The sequence below is a fragment of the Anarhichas minor genome, unplaced genomic scaffold, assembly GCF_050575085.1.
Source record: "Anarhichas minor isolate MPS153535 unplaced genomic scaffold, ASM5057508v1 ptg000018l, whole genome shotgun sequence".
Lineage (NCBI taxonomy): Eukaryota > Metazoa > Chordata > Actinopteri > Perciformes > Anarhichadidae > Anarhichas > Anarhichas minor.
The window spans coordinates 10,204,039-10,219,243 of NW_027466464.1; the positions used below are offsets into that span (position 1 = coordinate 10,204,039).

The 15,205-nt window shown below is 48.1% G+C and overlaps 2 protein-coding genes across 2 annotated transcripts; both read right to left on the bottom strand.

Annotated features, from left to right (window-relative positions):
* Nucleotides 1-969: 969 nt before the first annotated feature.
* On the bottom strand, nt 970-5,630 carry cyyr1 (cysteine/tyrosine-rich 1). Its single transcript, XM_076094508.1, has 4 exons — nt 5,549-5,630; nt 3,165-3,264; nt 2,449-2,609; nt 970-1,103 (listed from the first exon to the last, which is right to left on the bottom strand). The coding sequence occupies exons 1-4, from the start codon at nt 5,628-5,630 to the stop codon at nt 970-972; spliced, it is 477 nt and encodes a 158-aa protein (XP_075950623.1).
* A 2,791-nt stretch (nt 5,631-8,421) lies between these two features.
* Nucleotides 8,422-14,258, bottom strand: adamts1 (ADAM metallopeptidase with thrombospondin type 1 motif, 1). The gene is made up of 8 exons (XM_076094505.1): nt 13,634-14,258; nt 12,479-12,819; nt 12,219-12,351; nt 11,675-12,132; nt 11,303-11,489; nt 10,904-11,082; nt 10,527-10,702; nt 8,422-10,410 (listed from the first exon to the last, which is right to left on the bottom strand). Exons 1-8 carry the CDS (start codon nt 14,256-14,258, stop codon nt 9,669-9,671), a joined length of 2,841 nt encoding a protein of 946 aa, XP_075950620.1. The 3' UTR covers nt 8,422-9,668.
* Between the last annotated feature and the right edge of the window lie 947 nt (nt 14,259-15,205).

Sequence of the window (15,205 nt, forward strand, 5' to 3'; positions counted from 1 at the left end):
GTCTCTTATGTGAGCTCTGGGACTCTTATCTGACTCACGCGCATGTAGACTACATAAACCGCCTCGCGCGCATTCCAGTTTTTATGCACAGACCCCCCTCCCTCCCCCATATGGCCAACGCACGTGCACACATGCGCGCTCATTATTGATCGTTCATATGAAAAAATGGAGACCGTAGACGTCATTACTTTAAAAAAAAATACACACACATTTTAATCAGATCTTTTATTTAGAACAAAGCCATTGGAAAATTAAAGAATGAACCAGACAAATATTACAGCTAAATCCTTTCCGTCATTCACAGTCATGTAACAGTAGCACAGTGAGGTCAGTTCCCTTTTAATTACAAACCTTAATTAGCCTACAACTGAAATTAAAAATAATGATTGCTTCACAATTGAAGAATCTAGCAAAGGCAAAAAAAAATAAATGCACATGATGTGACCCCCCATCTTCAGTTTTCACATTTTTCTCAAGTAAGGCAATTAAAAAAAACACACAACAAGACTGTAACAACCCAGTCCCTTTTAAAGTCAGTTCAAAGGCATTATGTCCAAGTCTTTGTGTCCGCTCATGACAGGTCCACACCTGAATGGTTTGAAACAGCTTTAATCATTAACTTCCACCTCAGACATGAATCAAGTCCATAAAAGCAGAGTCCACACTGTGTCCTGGAAAGACTTTTGTCCTCCGGTGGCGTGAGGTTCCCCTCCCGTGCGACAAAAGTAGTCTTCAACCTCCGTCAAAGTGGCCTTTGATGTGCACAGACTCCAGCAGGACATTTACACACCTTGCAGGCATGTAGCTGGGATTTTCTGCCTTGCTAAACAATATTGCACTGGGCCACCCTGAAATTGTCTTTAACCCCCCTGACCCCCTGACCCCCACCCCCATCCGTTGGAGGCCAGAGATGCACGGCCATGAGAGCTTCCTCTGAGCTGGCCGGTAGATGATCCGTGCTGCAGGGGTTCACTTGCGGGTGCAGCCGGGGTACGGAGGAGGCGGCGAGCAGTTGGCCGGCCGAGGCTGAGTTGGCGTGTAGGGCGGGGGGTGCAGCGACGGAGGGTACATCTCGTCGTCGTAGGTGTATGGAGGTGGAGGACCTGAGGTCGAGAAAGAGACGTGAATAAAGTTCAGCGGGTAGAAAGCATTTAGTTCCTCCATAATTACAAAAAGGCGAGGGAGGAAACCGGCCCCCATTTTACAAGGAGTTTGATGGGACTGTTGCACCCTCTTGTGGTTAAACCGAGAAACTGCACCTTCTGGTAGAAGAGACTTTGATTATTAAAAGATCAAAAATATGGCATCCAAAAAGTCCTTTGCTTGAACACAATGCATCAGTCTCACCGGGGGAACTTGCATTATTCACTGAAACATCAGAGCAGCAGAGATGAAAGAAAAGATGAATGGAGTTAGTCGAGATCGACTCCGAACCAAAGCGTCGCATCAGCAAAGCCTCACATTTATGACACTAATATTATTAATAACCTACAGTCTAACATCTTAAAGGAGGAGCCGTTTCTCCCTATAAAGCTGTTGTGAAGCTCAGGATGAGACCTTGCAAGATGAGACAACAGCACCTAGATGAATATCCTATACCTTTAAAAAAAGTACCATTACATAAATAAAACTATGCAGAGAAGCATTAATCAGAGTTATATACTAATATAGATTACCTCATCTTTGTGGCAGAAGAAAACAATAGCGCCGCACATGCTTTATCAGGACAAATAATTCATATCACTGTAGCTGCATGCATGCGCTCATATTGCATGGCTTTGTGCGTTTGAGCGCCGCGTTTACGAAACATGATCAGAGCTGCAGGGCAGAGCGAAGAGCGCCGGTCCAGCGTAGCATGAAGGCGATACACAGGGGGGGACCGAAAGGTGATGAATAAATGATGAGCCGCCAAAAAACAACAACAACAACAACAACAACAACAGTATATTCCTGGAGCTGGAGGAGTGACAGAGTGACACACTGTGATGTACCGAAGAAGTACAACGCGGGGACATTGTCGCCGGTTTGCTCCCTTTTGGAACAGGGTGTCACAGGCGGGAAGCGGTGAAAGTGTGTGTGGGGCAAGATGGATGCTGATGGGAAATTCGGGGCGTATGCTGTAACGGAGCGGTGTGAAGGCTTTTTTTTTTTTTTTTTTTTTTTCTGAAAAGAATCATCGCTCTCTTTGTGTTGCTCGAGGCCGAGGTGGATCCCGTGACACAGCACACACCCGTCTGCTGTTTGCTTTTCATATCTGGTCGCCTGAGGACGGGAGATGAGGTGTCACAAAGCGAAATGGACCACTCTGGTTAATCATCATGATGGGGCCACTATCTGTGTAGTGATCCTATATTTAAAAAAGGTGTAACTATTGAAATAAATCCTTGCGGCTCATCCAGATCTTTTTAAAAGTGTGTGTTTGTGTGCGTGTGACCCCTGCAGACTGACCTGGGTAGCCCTGGGTCACGGTGTTGATGTAGGAGGTGCTGAACACGCCGACCCGCGCGCCCCGTCCTTCCTTCATGCACATGCACACGCACAGGATCAGGGCCGCCACCGCCCCCATCAGAAACACCACGCCGAACACGATGCCGGAGATGGCCGTGCCCCTGGAACACACACACACACACACACACACACACACACACAAAAAACTGTGAGCCACCTGAGTGTGAGAGGACTCAAACAGACATGCGACCAATGCTTCTAAGTTCCTGCCATGGAGATGGACTATAGCATCTGACTCAGCTGTGTGTCATGTGTGAGCATTGGTGTGTGTGTGTGTGTGTGTGTGTGTGTTTACTGCAGAGGAGTCTGTAGATAAAACACTCATCATTAACAGGTAAAGTAGATAAAACACTCATCATTAACAGGCAAAGTAGATAAAACACTCATCAAACTCTGACCCCCCCCCTCCTGTTTTTACTATTTTGAAAATCCTTATCTTGAAAGAGACGTCTGAGATGTGGTTTAAGCAGCTGTGCTGAATCAGCGCAGGCAAAGGTCAGATCCTCTGAAGGGTCTTATAGCATGTTTAAAAACAGCTGGTGTGTGTCTGAGTCTTTATGTCTCACTCGAGCCAGAACTGCACCAAACCTTTAGGCGTGTGTGTGGTGTGTGTGTGTGTGTGGTGTGTGTGTGTGTGTGCGTGTGTTTTGACTCACGACAGGACGTCCCCCACGTAGGCGTAGTAGGAGCAGCAGAAAGGCGGCGATCCATTGCAGCAGTACTCCATGCAGCCTTCACACTGGGCTTCACTGCTGCCTGCAACACACACACACACACACACACACACACCCTTTTAGAAGCCGCTAATGCACGGTGTCGAATTTTGTGTAACCGGAAATCACCGGCAATTCCCCGAATGCTGGTAGAATAATAAAATTAAAAGAAGTCGTAAGTGTCCACTTATAATAAAAAGAAGCTCTTGTCTTTTCATCTGGGATGTTTCAACCTTTTCCTTGATGACAAATTAACTATACCTTTTTTATGAACTAAACTCAAAAGCACACAACCTCAGCCTATAATTATACCTTCAAAGGCCGGTTTTAAAAGCGCGAGGACAGGCCCATTTATTATGCACTCAGAGAACTGGAAAAAAAGCAGCCATCACACCCCCGTTGCCATGTGACAGGCGTGCAACATTTCACACAGGTAATGCTTGACATGCTTGATTTATTTTCTCCATTTGCAGGCTGACTGGGGCAGCAAATCAGTCCGCATGGCCGACCGGCTGAACCAAGCGCTGTAGGCTGCAAACTGACAGACGAGTCGATGACACGGCCTGAAAAAATTTGCACATTATGACCGCACGGCATTTAGTTCTCTTTTTTGGGAATTTTTTTGGCGGAAATAGCAATGCAAAAAGCGGCACAGTTCTGTTTTCCCTCCGCTCGTTTGTCGGTTTGTTTTGTCAGGAGGATATTTTGGGCGAAACGTTAAAATAATAATAACTTGTAATTGGTTGCAACCCTAACAAGGACAAAGAGATGATTCTAGTAGAGTTTTGGAGGATCAAATCAATTAAATAAGTTTGAAAGGATGTCTTTCACTGAGGTTTAAAGGGGCAGTCCAACATTTACACACACGGGTATGTTTATACCTCATTCGGAGGACTATACACTCCCGAAGTCTGAGACAATAACCCTGACCCATGTCAGACAGAGCTGCATTATGGGAGGTGTAGGACTCAGCACTTTTGGAGTTCAACCCATGCGAAGAAATAATAAGTCTGGATATCTGCGCCTCTTGTGAATCCCCAAACTTCACGACGAGCCCCTTTCACTCTAACAGATCTGTTCAGGAAGTAGATGGAGGCTACTCTAAAACGGTGATCAGAGACAGAAAGCTGTGCATGATGGGACACAGACTCGTGAGCCACAGTGACCCAGCAACTGAATTAGTTACTCCTCGAGTGGGAGGTCAGTAATATGGGACTCAGCGTGTCTGCGTCTTGTTCCTGCTCGGAGCACACGTGGCATTTGCAGGATCTGTTACATGCTTTTGTATGTGTGTGTGTGTGATTATCATTACCCCCACCCCCACCCCCATTCTGCTCTTCCATAAAAGCCTCCATATTCAAAAGCATATACACACAGCTGGGCCTCTCTGTGCACTCGTCTCAACCTGCTGCCTTTTTTATTTTCCCGGACTCTTTTGCAATCCAGAGCGTGCACTACAAAATAAAAGACACAGCAAAGAAAACAAGCTCTCTGTGTGTGTGTGTGTGTGTGTGTGTGCCTTTGCTGAAGATCTGCTTTCCCTCAGCAGTCACTCACACTCGAATGACGTGCGCCTGGAGGCATATATGCACGTTTCCAGACTTAGTGGTAGAGGAGTCCTGCCTTTTAATTAGTGCAGGAGGATGCTTTTCTCAACAACAAAAGTCGTATGTGAAGTGGGGATGCAGTGGAGAAAACTGACTCTGCACACCTTTAAACTGCAGAAAAGTCTATCAAATCTAAATTCACATTGTTTGTTGTTGTTGCAAAAGACAGAAAATGTCTTTGTTTCTGATCAATGCGAGTTTCAACGGATGTTCCCTTTGTATTGGAGGCCTAACTGAACCCACCTTTTTGATTTAACACCACACCCCTGCAGAAAAGCTGCGATATTTCCATGTAAATGCCCACAGGAGGTCCCACCAGCAGACCTCTGGCTCTGCATGGGTGGTCCTCGGAGGTCCTGGCTCCTGTCTCTCCACATGCTTGGAGACAATTGCACTAGTCCCTCCACCCCCACCCCTTATCTAACACACACACACACACACACACACACACACACACACACACACACACACATAGCTAGTCCTCCCCCCTCCACAACACTACCGCAGATTTGGTTCGGATTTAAAGTTTTTCATGTTTGATCTGTGCTTAATTTGGAGGAAAACGCTAAACTGAACTGAAAAAGGGGATTTTCTTGACTTCCCCAACACTCCCGCAGCAGCACATCTGGAGGAGTCACGTCATTTATACAACATAAAGAATGAATCATAAACATGTGGCTGCTCGGAAAGGTGGAATAGTGAACTGATTGTGAAACTCACCGGTGATTAAACAAAGCAGCAGCGAGTTCCTCAGCAACTTCCATCGCACCGCCTGCGCCCTCGTCCTCCAGAGGTTTTCCATGACCCTTCTCTCCCCGTGCGCCCACTTTCCGGGTTCTGCTTTTATTTTATAAATCAATGGCAGAAGATAACAAAAAGCGCGTCTTCCCAGTCACCTATTTGGCTCCTCCGGGAGCATTGCTGTGCCACCCACTAATGACATGAACCGACTGCTGCTTATGATTTCGGGTTATTTCAAATTTCCTCAGTTTCTTCCTCCACGTGTGCGCGTCTTTCCTGCCGCTGTTCCGTCCTGTTCCCACACCTCTCTGACTGACTGCTGAGGCTTTTTATTCCACTCCCCCCCCCCCTCCCCCCGTTTGCTCAAACTACCCTGTTGAGGTTCACACTGAGAGAGAGAGAGAGAGAGAGAGAGAGAAAGAGAGAGAGAGAGAGAGAGAGAGAGAGAGAGAGAGAGAGAGAGAGAGAGAGAGAGAAAGAGAGAGACAAAAACCAGTATGAAGTCAGCCACAGTATGGAATAAAAGACTTCTGAGCGATATTTTCAGAATAAGCCTCTAATTGGCAATTATTTTGAAATAATTCAGATAAATTGATGAATTGCTTTACAAATGAATGATTGTAAAAATTTAGATAAGAGCCCGTGCGTGTGTTTAATGTGCGCGAGCCCCCCCCCCCCCCCGCTGCTTCGCGTGCTGCTGTCACATCACGACCTCCATAGAGATGAGAGAGGAACCGGACTGTGATGAGCCCGGGGCGGCGCAGCGGGCCGCTTCACACCTGTGTGCCGACACGTCGGCTATTTTCCAGGGACTGAACGAAAACGAGCCGCCCTACTTTCCTGGTAAAAGGTTTAAATCTGTCCCAGAGCCATTGTGTCAGGGATGCGGTGAGGTGAAAACTTGTTCCAATTAACACACAGGTGTCATGTCCAAAAACAACACCAAGGACACACACACCTGAAGATTAAAGTCATTTTGCCAGAGGCCCTTATGCAGGTTAGAGCTTTGCTTTGAGCGTCACCCCATAGATGGGGGAGAAAGAGTAATCAGCCATGTTTGGGAACAAACAAGTTTTATGCAATGTGCAAGTGAGGGGGGGGGGGGGGACACCAAAGTTGTACAGTTGGACGGGGGCAGACCACCACACACCTCCCTCTGTGCTGGGAATAATAAAAACGCCACTTGTGCTAACCTGTAGGGATTTAAATACAGTCATAAAACTGACAATTAAAAAGTTACTGCTCTGAAAAGGCTCCTGGTAGGCTGTGAACATTAGCCACCGTAAAAAGTCCCCCTTATAAGAGATGGTGCTCATTCAAGAATAACATGGGCTCTGACACAATGATCACACATTAAAGATATTTTTCAACCATATTTGTTCGAGTCAAAGATATGAATGCTGTTTCTTTTCTTTTTCAACAAACCTCTATGGGACGCCAAGGGTGGCAAAAAGGATGAAGATAATTTAGCTCTCTGAAATGCCACCCACATTGAGCAGCCGTGATTCATAATGCCTTCCAGATGTTCCTTTTCAGCTGCACGTGATGTGACGCTGAGACAGGAAAAACAAACAAACAGGTATAAGAAAGTTTCATCGCAGGCGTATATGTATAAATGCTGACATCTCCCTGCCAGTGTGTGTTTTTCTTTGTCAATCGCAAAGTCAGAAAGACGTGCAGCACACATCCTCATCCGTGCCAGTTGTTTAGGCTACCGGTGACACATTATACCATTACACAGATTACAGAGATGGCCAATCTTCCTTTTAACCATCCATAATTACAGGATAATGATTTCCTTTGTGCTACAGTGGGAGCCTTTCAAGGCGGGAGATCAGCTTCCTCAGGGCCCAACAGGAAGAGACACACGGGCTTCAGCTTTTAGTGACGGTGCTGAGGTATTTTCTGGTCCCGCATGGGGTTCAGAAAGTTCAAGGAGATGCCTGACTCCAGAAGAGGTGAAAATACATCACTACTTTTCTTAAGGTAATTTCTGCGTTATCAGGCTAAAGGAAAGACGGTGAATTCTACATCTTTCTGCAACGATTCATCACCTAAAATAACTGACATATTGTAGCTCTACGTTACAGTGACTCAGTGCTTGTTTGTCGTATCATAAATCATGTATTAGTCTAGCTTTGCAGTTGCAGTTGTTCATCAGTCTGATTGGTTATATACGGATAAGGGTTGGTTTAGGTTTAGGAGGGAGAAACAGTATTCGACACAACACCGGCCATGACTAGACTGCCCTATCCCTGCAATGTTTGGACAATGTGGAGGGATTGGGGAATCAAATTAGGTGACATGCTGAAATACTCCCATCTAGTGGTCGAAACCTGAAATACAAAAATGTTTTCACATATTGGGTAGGTGCACCAAAACTATATTTATGGTCCACTATGGGGGATCCGGCGGCATCTAGCGGTGAGGCTTTAGATTGCAACCGACTGAAACTTCAACCATGTGGGAAGCGTGTAGGAGAACTAAAGAGGATATCCAGAGCCAGGGTTTGGTTTGTCCGATCTGGGCTACATGGCCTCGTGGGTCCTCTACCAATAGATGCTAGACACTGTCCCTTTAAGGTATCATCGGGGGTTAGCTGTTTCTGATAAATCAAGTACTTCTTCCTGGTGGCAATTACCCGTTAGCTACGGTCTGAATGTAGATTAGGGATTCTGACATTTGGCAGCCTTGGACATGTTCACAAACTCTCTTCTAGTGGGTTTCGATTGGCAGGCTCACCAATGAAAAGGGCTCGACAGCTGGTGAAATGTGGTTCCGTCTCTGCTCTAACAGGTAGCCTAGCTGCGTGCAGCAATTGGTGGATTAAAATAAAGTGTGTGTGAGTGGAAATCAGTGCACCTTCCAACGTCAAACAGACAAACCACTCTGGAGACAATAGCTTCACAAGTCAATGTGATACTTTATTCATGAACCTAGGACCATATATTTATTTATATATATATATATATAACACTGTATAAATACTCTATATATTCTACTCCCTTCTGTGATCTCAATAACAAATAAAAAATAATATTAAAAAAAGCCACATGATTATATTTAACAGGCTGTACAAAAATAAATAATGTTTGGATATTCTGTACAAAAGGAAAAGACTTGATAGAAAAAAAAACCAAGGTGCCTTCGCAGAAGGCAGGAGAGACTTACTTATGAAGTAGTAGCAGGAGACAAGTCCCTCTTTAGATCTCCACACACACACACACTCACTCACTCACTCACACACACACACAGACACTCCTCTTTGGTCTTTGAAGAGTTCCCTCATTGAAGGCTGTGTAGACGAGGGCAAGATATGGCTAAAGGACAAAGTACAGCGTACTGAGGCATTTAGAGACAACTGGGTATTACAATGTGCCGCTGGCAAAAAACAAAGACGAAGTGCTACAGGTTTGTGATAAATAAACTGGCTTGAACATAAACACTATGACTATTAGCTATCTTTATTTCCATACCTGATGGGGCGAGTAAGTAGAATATGAGCTATTCTCTTTCATTTTTCAGTTTCATTATATACTCTGCAATAACATCCCCGACCCCAACCCCTTATGTGTCTGTCCAGCCCAGCTTGGACAAACATCAAATACAAGCATTAAAAATGTAACACACATACACACACACAGTCTCACACTCACTCACGCACACACACGTAAGCGTGACATTGGCACGGTAAGCAGCATGCTCCTTTAGGAAATCAGGAATGTCCATGCTTTCTCTCTTTCCCCTGATGGGAGGCATAATGTGCCACTGTTGCGCTGATACCAGACAGGCAGCAAGCTGTAATCAGTCTTAATTGCTTCAACCAGGAGGCAGTGCCACTGTGGACCGCCGTCTGGCCCCAAAATGGATGGAGGGAATGGGTACAAATTGGCCTTTATTGAGGCAGTCGTGTTGGACCCATCAAGGGACTTTTAGACTACCTGGAACCCATGAAAGCCACTCTTGCTCTGGATGTAAACATTCATCTGCCTCTTTAGTTTGTCCGTGTGAAAAAAGGAGGCTGTGAAGGTCAGAGTTTCTATCTGGTGTCTTTCTGAGAGCTGGGCGTATGAAAGGAGGCTTGATTGGAGAGCACTCCTTAACAGGCACTCTGATTGCACAGTTCCAGCAGAGGTCGCGGCCGGTCTTTGGAGTCACAGCTGTCATGGGTTAGCGTGCGAGCGTCGTGGCCGATGCAGCGCAGTTGGCGTTTGCGGAAGCCTCGGCCGCAGGTCTTGGAGCATACCGACCATTCTCCGAGAAGCCAGGAGGGACAGGACTGGGTGGCGCAGGACCGAGAGGCCAAGGGGCGCAGCTCCTCCGGGCAATCTCTGGAGGGACGACCATGGGGATCTAGACACACCACCTCTCTCTGCTGCACACCTCCGCCACAGGTCTGGGAGCACGGACCCCACTCCCTCAGGGTCCACTCGGCTCCACCCACCTCCCTGATGGCATTGATGGAATGGCGGCGGCCTCCATTGCTGTTGGAGACTGAAGCAGCATTGTTGGGTCTCGGGGCAAAATAGCTGTACTTAACCCGGGGCCTCGGGGCCTCCCCCACGGACAGCACCTGGATGGTGATGGGCTCGGGGAGCGGGGCGAAGCTCCGGATGCGCTCCAGGGTGGCGGAGGAGCCGCTGTATCGCAATAGTGCCCCTCGCAAGGCGATGTCGGTCTCCATGGTCATCAGCTTGTAATCGCCATTTAACAGATAGGTTCCATCCTGGCGACGCACTGCCAAGTAGCTGTTATCATGACGACCATTGCCTGGGGCACGCTGCTTGACGTCCAGGTGGGTAGCACCAGCAGGGATGGTGACAACATCCTGGTAACCAGGCCTAAAAACAGAGACACACGGAGGTCAGACTGAGTCATAAAAATGATACTATGTCGTGTCAGTGTATATTACCGGACAGTATATTTGTAGATGAGGAAAAGACAGTTAGATATGTACCTGGCACGCTCCAGAGAACCAGATACTTTCTTGCAGGTAGAGCCGTCTCCTCCACACACACTGCACTTATCAAAGCGCCGGTTGGAGCCGATGACGCGATCACATCCTGCCTTGACACACTGGCCTTGAACACAGACTGAGGTGGAGTCTGGGCTGCAGGGCGTGCCGTCAGCCACCTGGAGGCAGCAGAGAGACACAAATGCTACTTAAGAGCTATGTCTAGTAAGACTGTTACATAAGAGTCGAATGGAAGGAGGTTGAAGTCTTCCCCAGCAAGACAGTAGCCAAGGGGATGAGAGAAATTACAATAGCTGATCTTTCAACATTCTAAAACAGTTAAGAAACAAAGTTTCTCAATATAATCGAGCAACTCTCACCTTAGATTTGAGAACAAAGAAGTATCCAGTCCCCTTGGCCCGGCACACCAGCTTACAGCGGTCTTTGGGTGAAACTCCAGCATACTTGGGCACCCACTCGACACCCTCGCCTGAACCCAGCGACACTTGGGCTGACATGTCGTTGTGGGCCAGGCACTGTTCCTCGCGGAATGACAGGCCTGAGAAAGAAACAGAGAGGGGTCAGATTTACTGCTTGTTCAGCCTGACCCGCGTGCTAGCTTTCACACCAATGTGCAAGGTACATCAAAACGTGACATCTTCCTGAGAACAACTGCAGCATGTGGTGCAAAGACATTTTATTTTCATGACATCAAAGAAAGCGCTTGGAAGATTTCTCAAATCTTATCTGAGATCTCGGTGGTAACAAAGGCGTCTTACCATTGGTATCAGGGCAGGTGTCCGAGTTACAGGAGCGGTACTGGATCCTCTTGCCCTCGCAGTACTTGCCACTGTTCTTGGGCAAAGGGTTATCGCAGGAACGAAAGGAATACTGCACACCTCCACCGCAGGTCCGAGAGCAGTCGCCCCAGGGACCCCACACTCCCCAGCCACCATTGACAGGAGTCTAAAAGCAACAGGGACATGAGCATTATTATTTTGTACTTAGTTGGAGATGATTGATTCAAAGTTGGGAGGCATGAGACAATTTTGCAGCATGCGATGGTGCAATATATCTTAACTACTTTGGATTGTACAGTGTTTTGGGTTGTTTTTTGAAGTGTAATTGGGTTAGGTCTGGTTGGTTCCTACCTGGTGTTTGGCGGCTTGGCTCTTAGTGAGACACTGTCCGGCCAGGCAGTAGCTGTCATGCCCGCATGCCGTTCCATCAGCCCAGGGGAAGTTCTTAGTCTGGCACACCAGCAAACCATTGGATGTGGTCACGGTGCACCACAGAGCTGCGCACGTGGTGCTCAGATCGGGGCAGTGCTGGGAGTCGTCGCCAAAGGTAAGCCGACACTGGCGGTCTGCGTCATACACCGTCCCGGGCAGGGGCTGAGGGAGCGGCTGAGGTTTGACCGGTTTATCCAGCAGGCACTGACCATGGCCGTTGTCCAGGAAGGTAGTGACCATGAGGGCGGAGCAGGGGGACCACGGCTGCTGCTGGTCCAGGTTGGACAGGGTGGAGGCCATCATGTGGGAGCCCCAGTGGACACCGTTGATCCCGGAGCACAGTTGGGAATCGTCATGAGGCATGTTGAAGACGTGGCCTGGAGGACAGACATGAACGTTCTTTGATCACCTCTTGTAAAAGTGGCATATGTGATTATTGAGAAGATGTTTTGCTTCCACTTACCCAGTTCATGTGCCACAGTGAATGCTGCTTGCAGCCCATCATCCTCAATGATTGAGCAGCTTCTGTCAGGGTCGCACACGGTGCCAACATCTGCCATGCCCAGAGTGTCACAAGAGTGGGCACCACACAGGTCCTAAACAGTCAGACAGAGAGCAAAATGAATGTTTGAATACTCTTGAATGTTGCTTCTCTTCCTCCTTGTCTATCACTAATCCATTCTCTGTTTTAACACGCTTCCCCTTCTCCCCACTCCAACTCACCGTCCTGGTGAAGAGCACAGCGGTGTCATAATGCTCAGGGTGGCGGTCACTGGGTGGGTTGTGCTGCCGCTGCCACTGGCAGAAGTTGCGGAGGGTCATGGCGGCGTTCGACGACACCTGAGGGCCTCGCTCCTCCTCGTACACCACCAGCAGCTTCACCACCGCCAGGCTGATGGAGTTGTGGATGCTGGGGTGGCGGTAGAGGCGGGACGCCACTGCCATGATGGTCAGGAGGTAGGGCTTGAGCCCAGCGCCGTGGAACTCAGCCATGGACTGGTCGGCCACGAGCATGATCTCCATGTAGCGAGGGGTGGAAACAAAACGTTTGGTTCTGTGGTGGTCTGAAGGGAGAGAAGAGAGACACAGAGAAGTCAGACCAAACGGTACAGGTCATGTGAGCAGATATCAGGTTTCAGTCCTGATACTACTGCACTGTTATTTGTAATAACCATCATTCAGTTTGTCTGGAACAGTCTGCACACTGCAAAACCCGTTCTAAATAGTAGCTACAAAGGCCCATTTTATTCAGAGGCATGGAGGCTCCAAGGAGAGCTCCGGATGTGCCTGGAGGAGCCTGGCTTCCGTAACTCAGCGTCACACCACCGGTGGCTCCTCCCTCCTCAGGGTCCACATTCCTAAAATGGCCTTCTCTGGTGGAAAATTATGCGAAGGGAGAAAATCCTCTCTGGGGAAAAATGTCTGCCGGTGCGAGTTGTACCAGGAGGCGAGTTCACACGTCTCAGCACCACCGGGCTCTGCCTGGCCCCAACCCCGCTGCTCCCCTCCCCTCCCCTTCCTCCGCCACTCCTCCTCTTTCCCCTCCTGGAGAACTTCGCCCCCCTCTCCCCTCCCCTCCCTTCCTCATCTCTGAGTGCGCAGACGGCGCTGTCAAAAAGGTAGCTGGGATTCAATGTGCATGCTGTGCTCATTGGCACACGCACAACTCCAGCTAAAAGCAGTTTGGGCAGCGTATACACTATAGCCTTGTATTAAAAAAAAGGTGATTTGGTTTTTGTATACATTCTACGGAGTGAATTAATCACCCTTTCTGTGTGTATTGCCACTTTTAAGGTTGCTGGTCAAATATGTTCAGTTTGGTCGACTATGAAATGAGTAATAGCGCGTAAAATGCGCATAGTATTTCTGCAGCCTTACCTGTCTGGTCTGCGTTAGCGGCTCCGTGCTTTTCTTCTCTCTCCAGATTCTTTGGCACCCTCTCCTCGTCCTCGTTGACCCCGCACTTGGCGCTCCCCTCCTCAGCTAAAGCTGCCCGACCTCTCCGGCGTATCATGTGGACATCCTCCTCGGTGCCTATGAAGTCACTCGAGTTAAGGGGCTGAATAAAATACTCTTCTCCCTGAAAGTAGAATCCGCCCCGAAGTCCGTGGCACAGGTTGAGTGCAGCGGCAGAGTGTTCCTCTCCGTTCACTGTGCCAGAGAAGAAACAACCCGGCTCGGCTCCGCTCTTGGGTTCCCGTGTCGGTTCGGACTCAGGACTCCCCACAATGTGGAAGACAAAACCGGGCGCCAAGAAGGTCTGGTCAGGCTCTAGCTGCAAGACCAGCTCCTTGCCAAATACGTCCAACCGGTACTCCCTCATCTCCGCCTCCTTCTCCTTTTCCTCAGCGGAGAGAGTCCGCCACGGTTCGGTTTCGCTCTCTGACCGGGCCATTGGGTCTATTCTGACCGGCACCACGGTGCTCTCCTCCCAGGAGCTGTGCGCCGCGCCGACGCACAGAGCGGCGATTAAACCAATGGAAATGTTTAAAAACCTCATCATGCAACTGTGAAATCCGACAAGTGGAAAGACAAATTGATAATAAAGTCTCTACGAGGAAGCAAATAAATCCTTTCAAATATTTTCCACTACAAGCTACAAACCCCAAGTATTTGAACTTCCACAAAACTGTCCCCGAAATTACGCACACGCATAAAAATCTAAAAAGGGATCAAATCCAGTGCAAAAGTCGTTTAAAGTTATGTGCAGGTCTGGCTTGTTGCAAGAAAAAGTCCTTTCATTAAATGAAAATAAAAGCTGGATCTCGGTGGTAAATCCAACAGGTCTCTTCTCTCCAAAACTCAGCAGATGTCTCAGTTTCTAGCTCTGTTTAAATTCGGGGGTAGGTTTTTCCTCTGCTGACCCGTTAAGTCTGTTCTCTGCTCTTGCCTTGCAGTCAGAACAGAGCAGGTCCCTCCTATATATCCCCCTGCCTCGGGACCACCCCTTTCCTGAGGGCCCTTTGATGTGAGAGGGGCCAAATCCTGTGCGCAACGAAAACGCACCAGCGACCTGGAGCGTTGCCATAATAATCAATCACTGCTCAGGATAGAGAGCTTTGGGCAGAGAAAGTTTTCTTCTTCAAACTCTGCTAGTCTGTCACAAGATGTACTAATACAGCCATAACCCACGAATATTACTACTGAATATATTCTTATAATGTTTGTCACATAATCTAATAGATCAATTTACCCAAAAAGCTTCCAAGTAACATTAGTTTACATTTACTTAATTAATCACTGAGCTACATGTCTGTTATTAAACTGTCCATTCCAACATAAATCAGGGTGACAGGCAGCAGTGGTTGATGTGGAGCAGTGTTGTAGTGTCAGTGCAACTGGAGAAGGGAGATGGCAGCAGGTCCGGAATGGTAATATCGTGCTGGCCACGGCTCCGGGAGTCGTACTCACCTCCTCCGTGCCAAGCCGGCTGTGGTGCGCCGTTGCCGG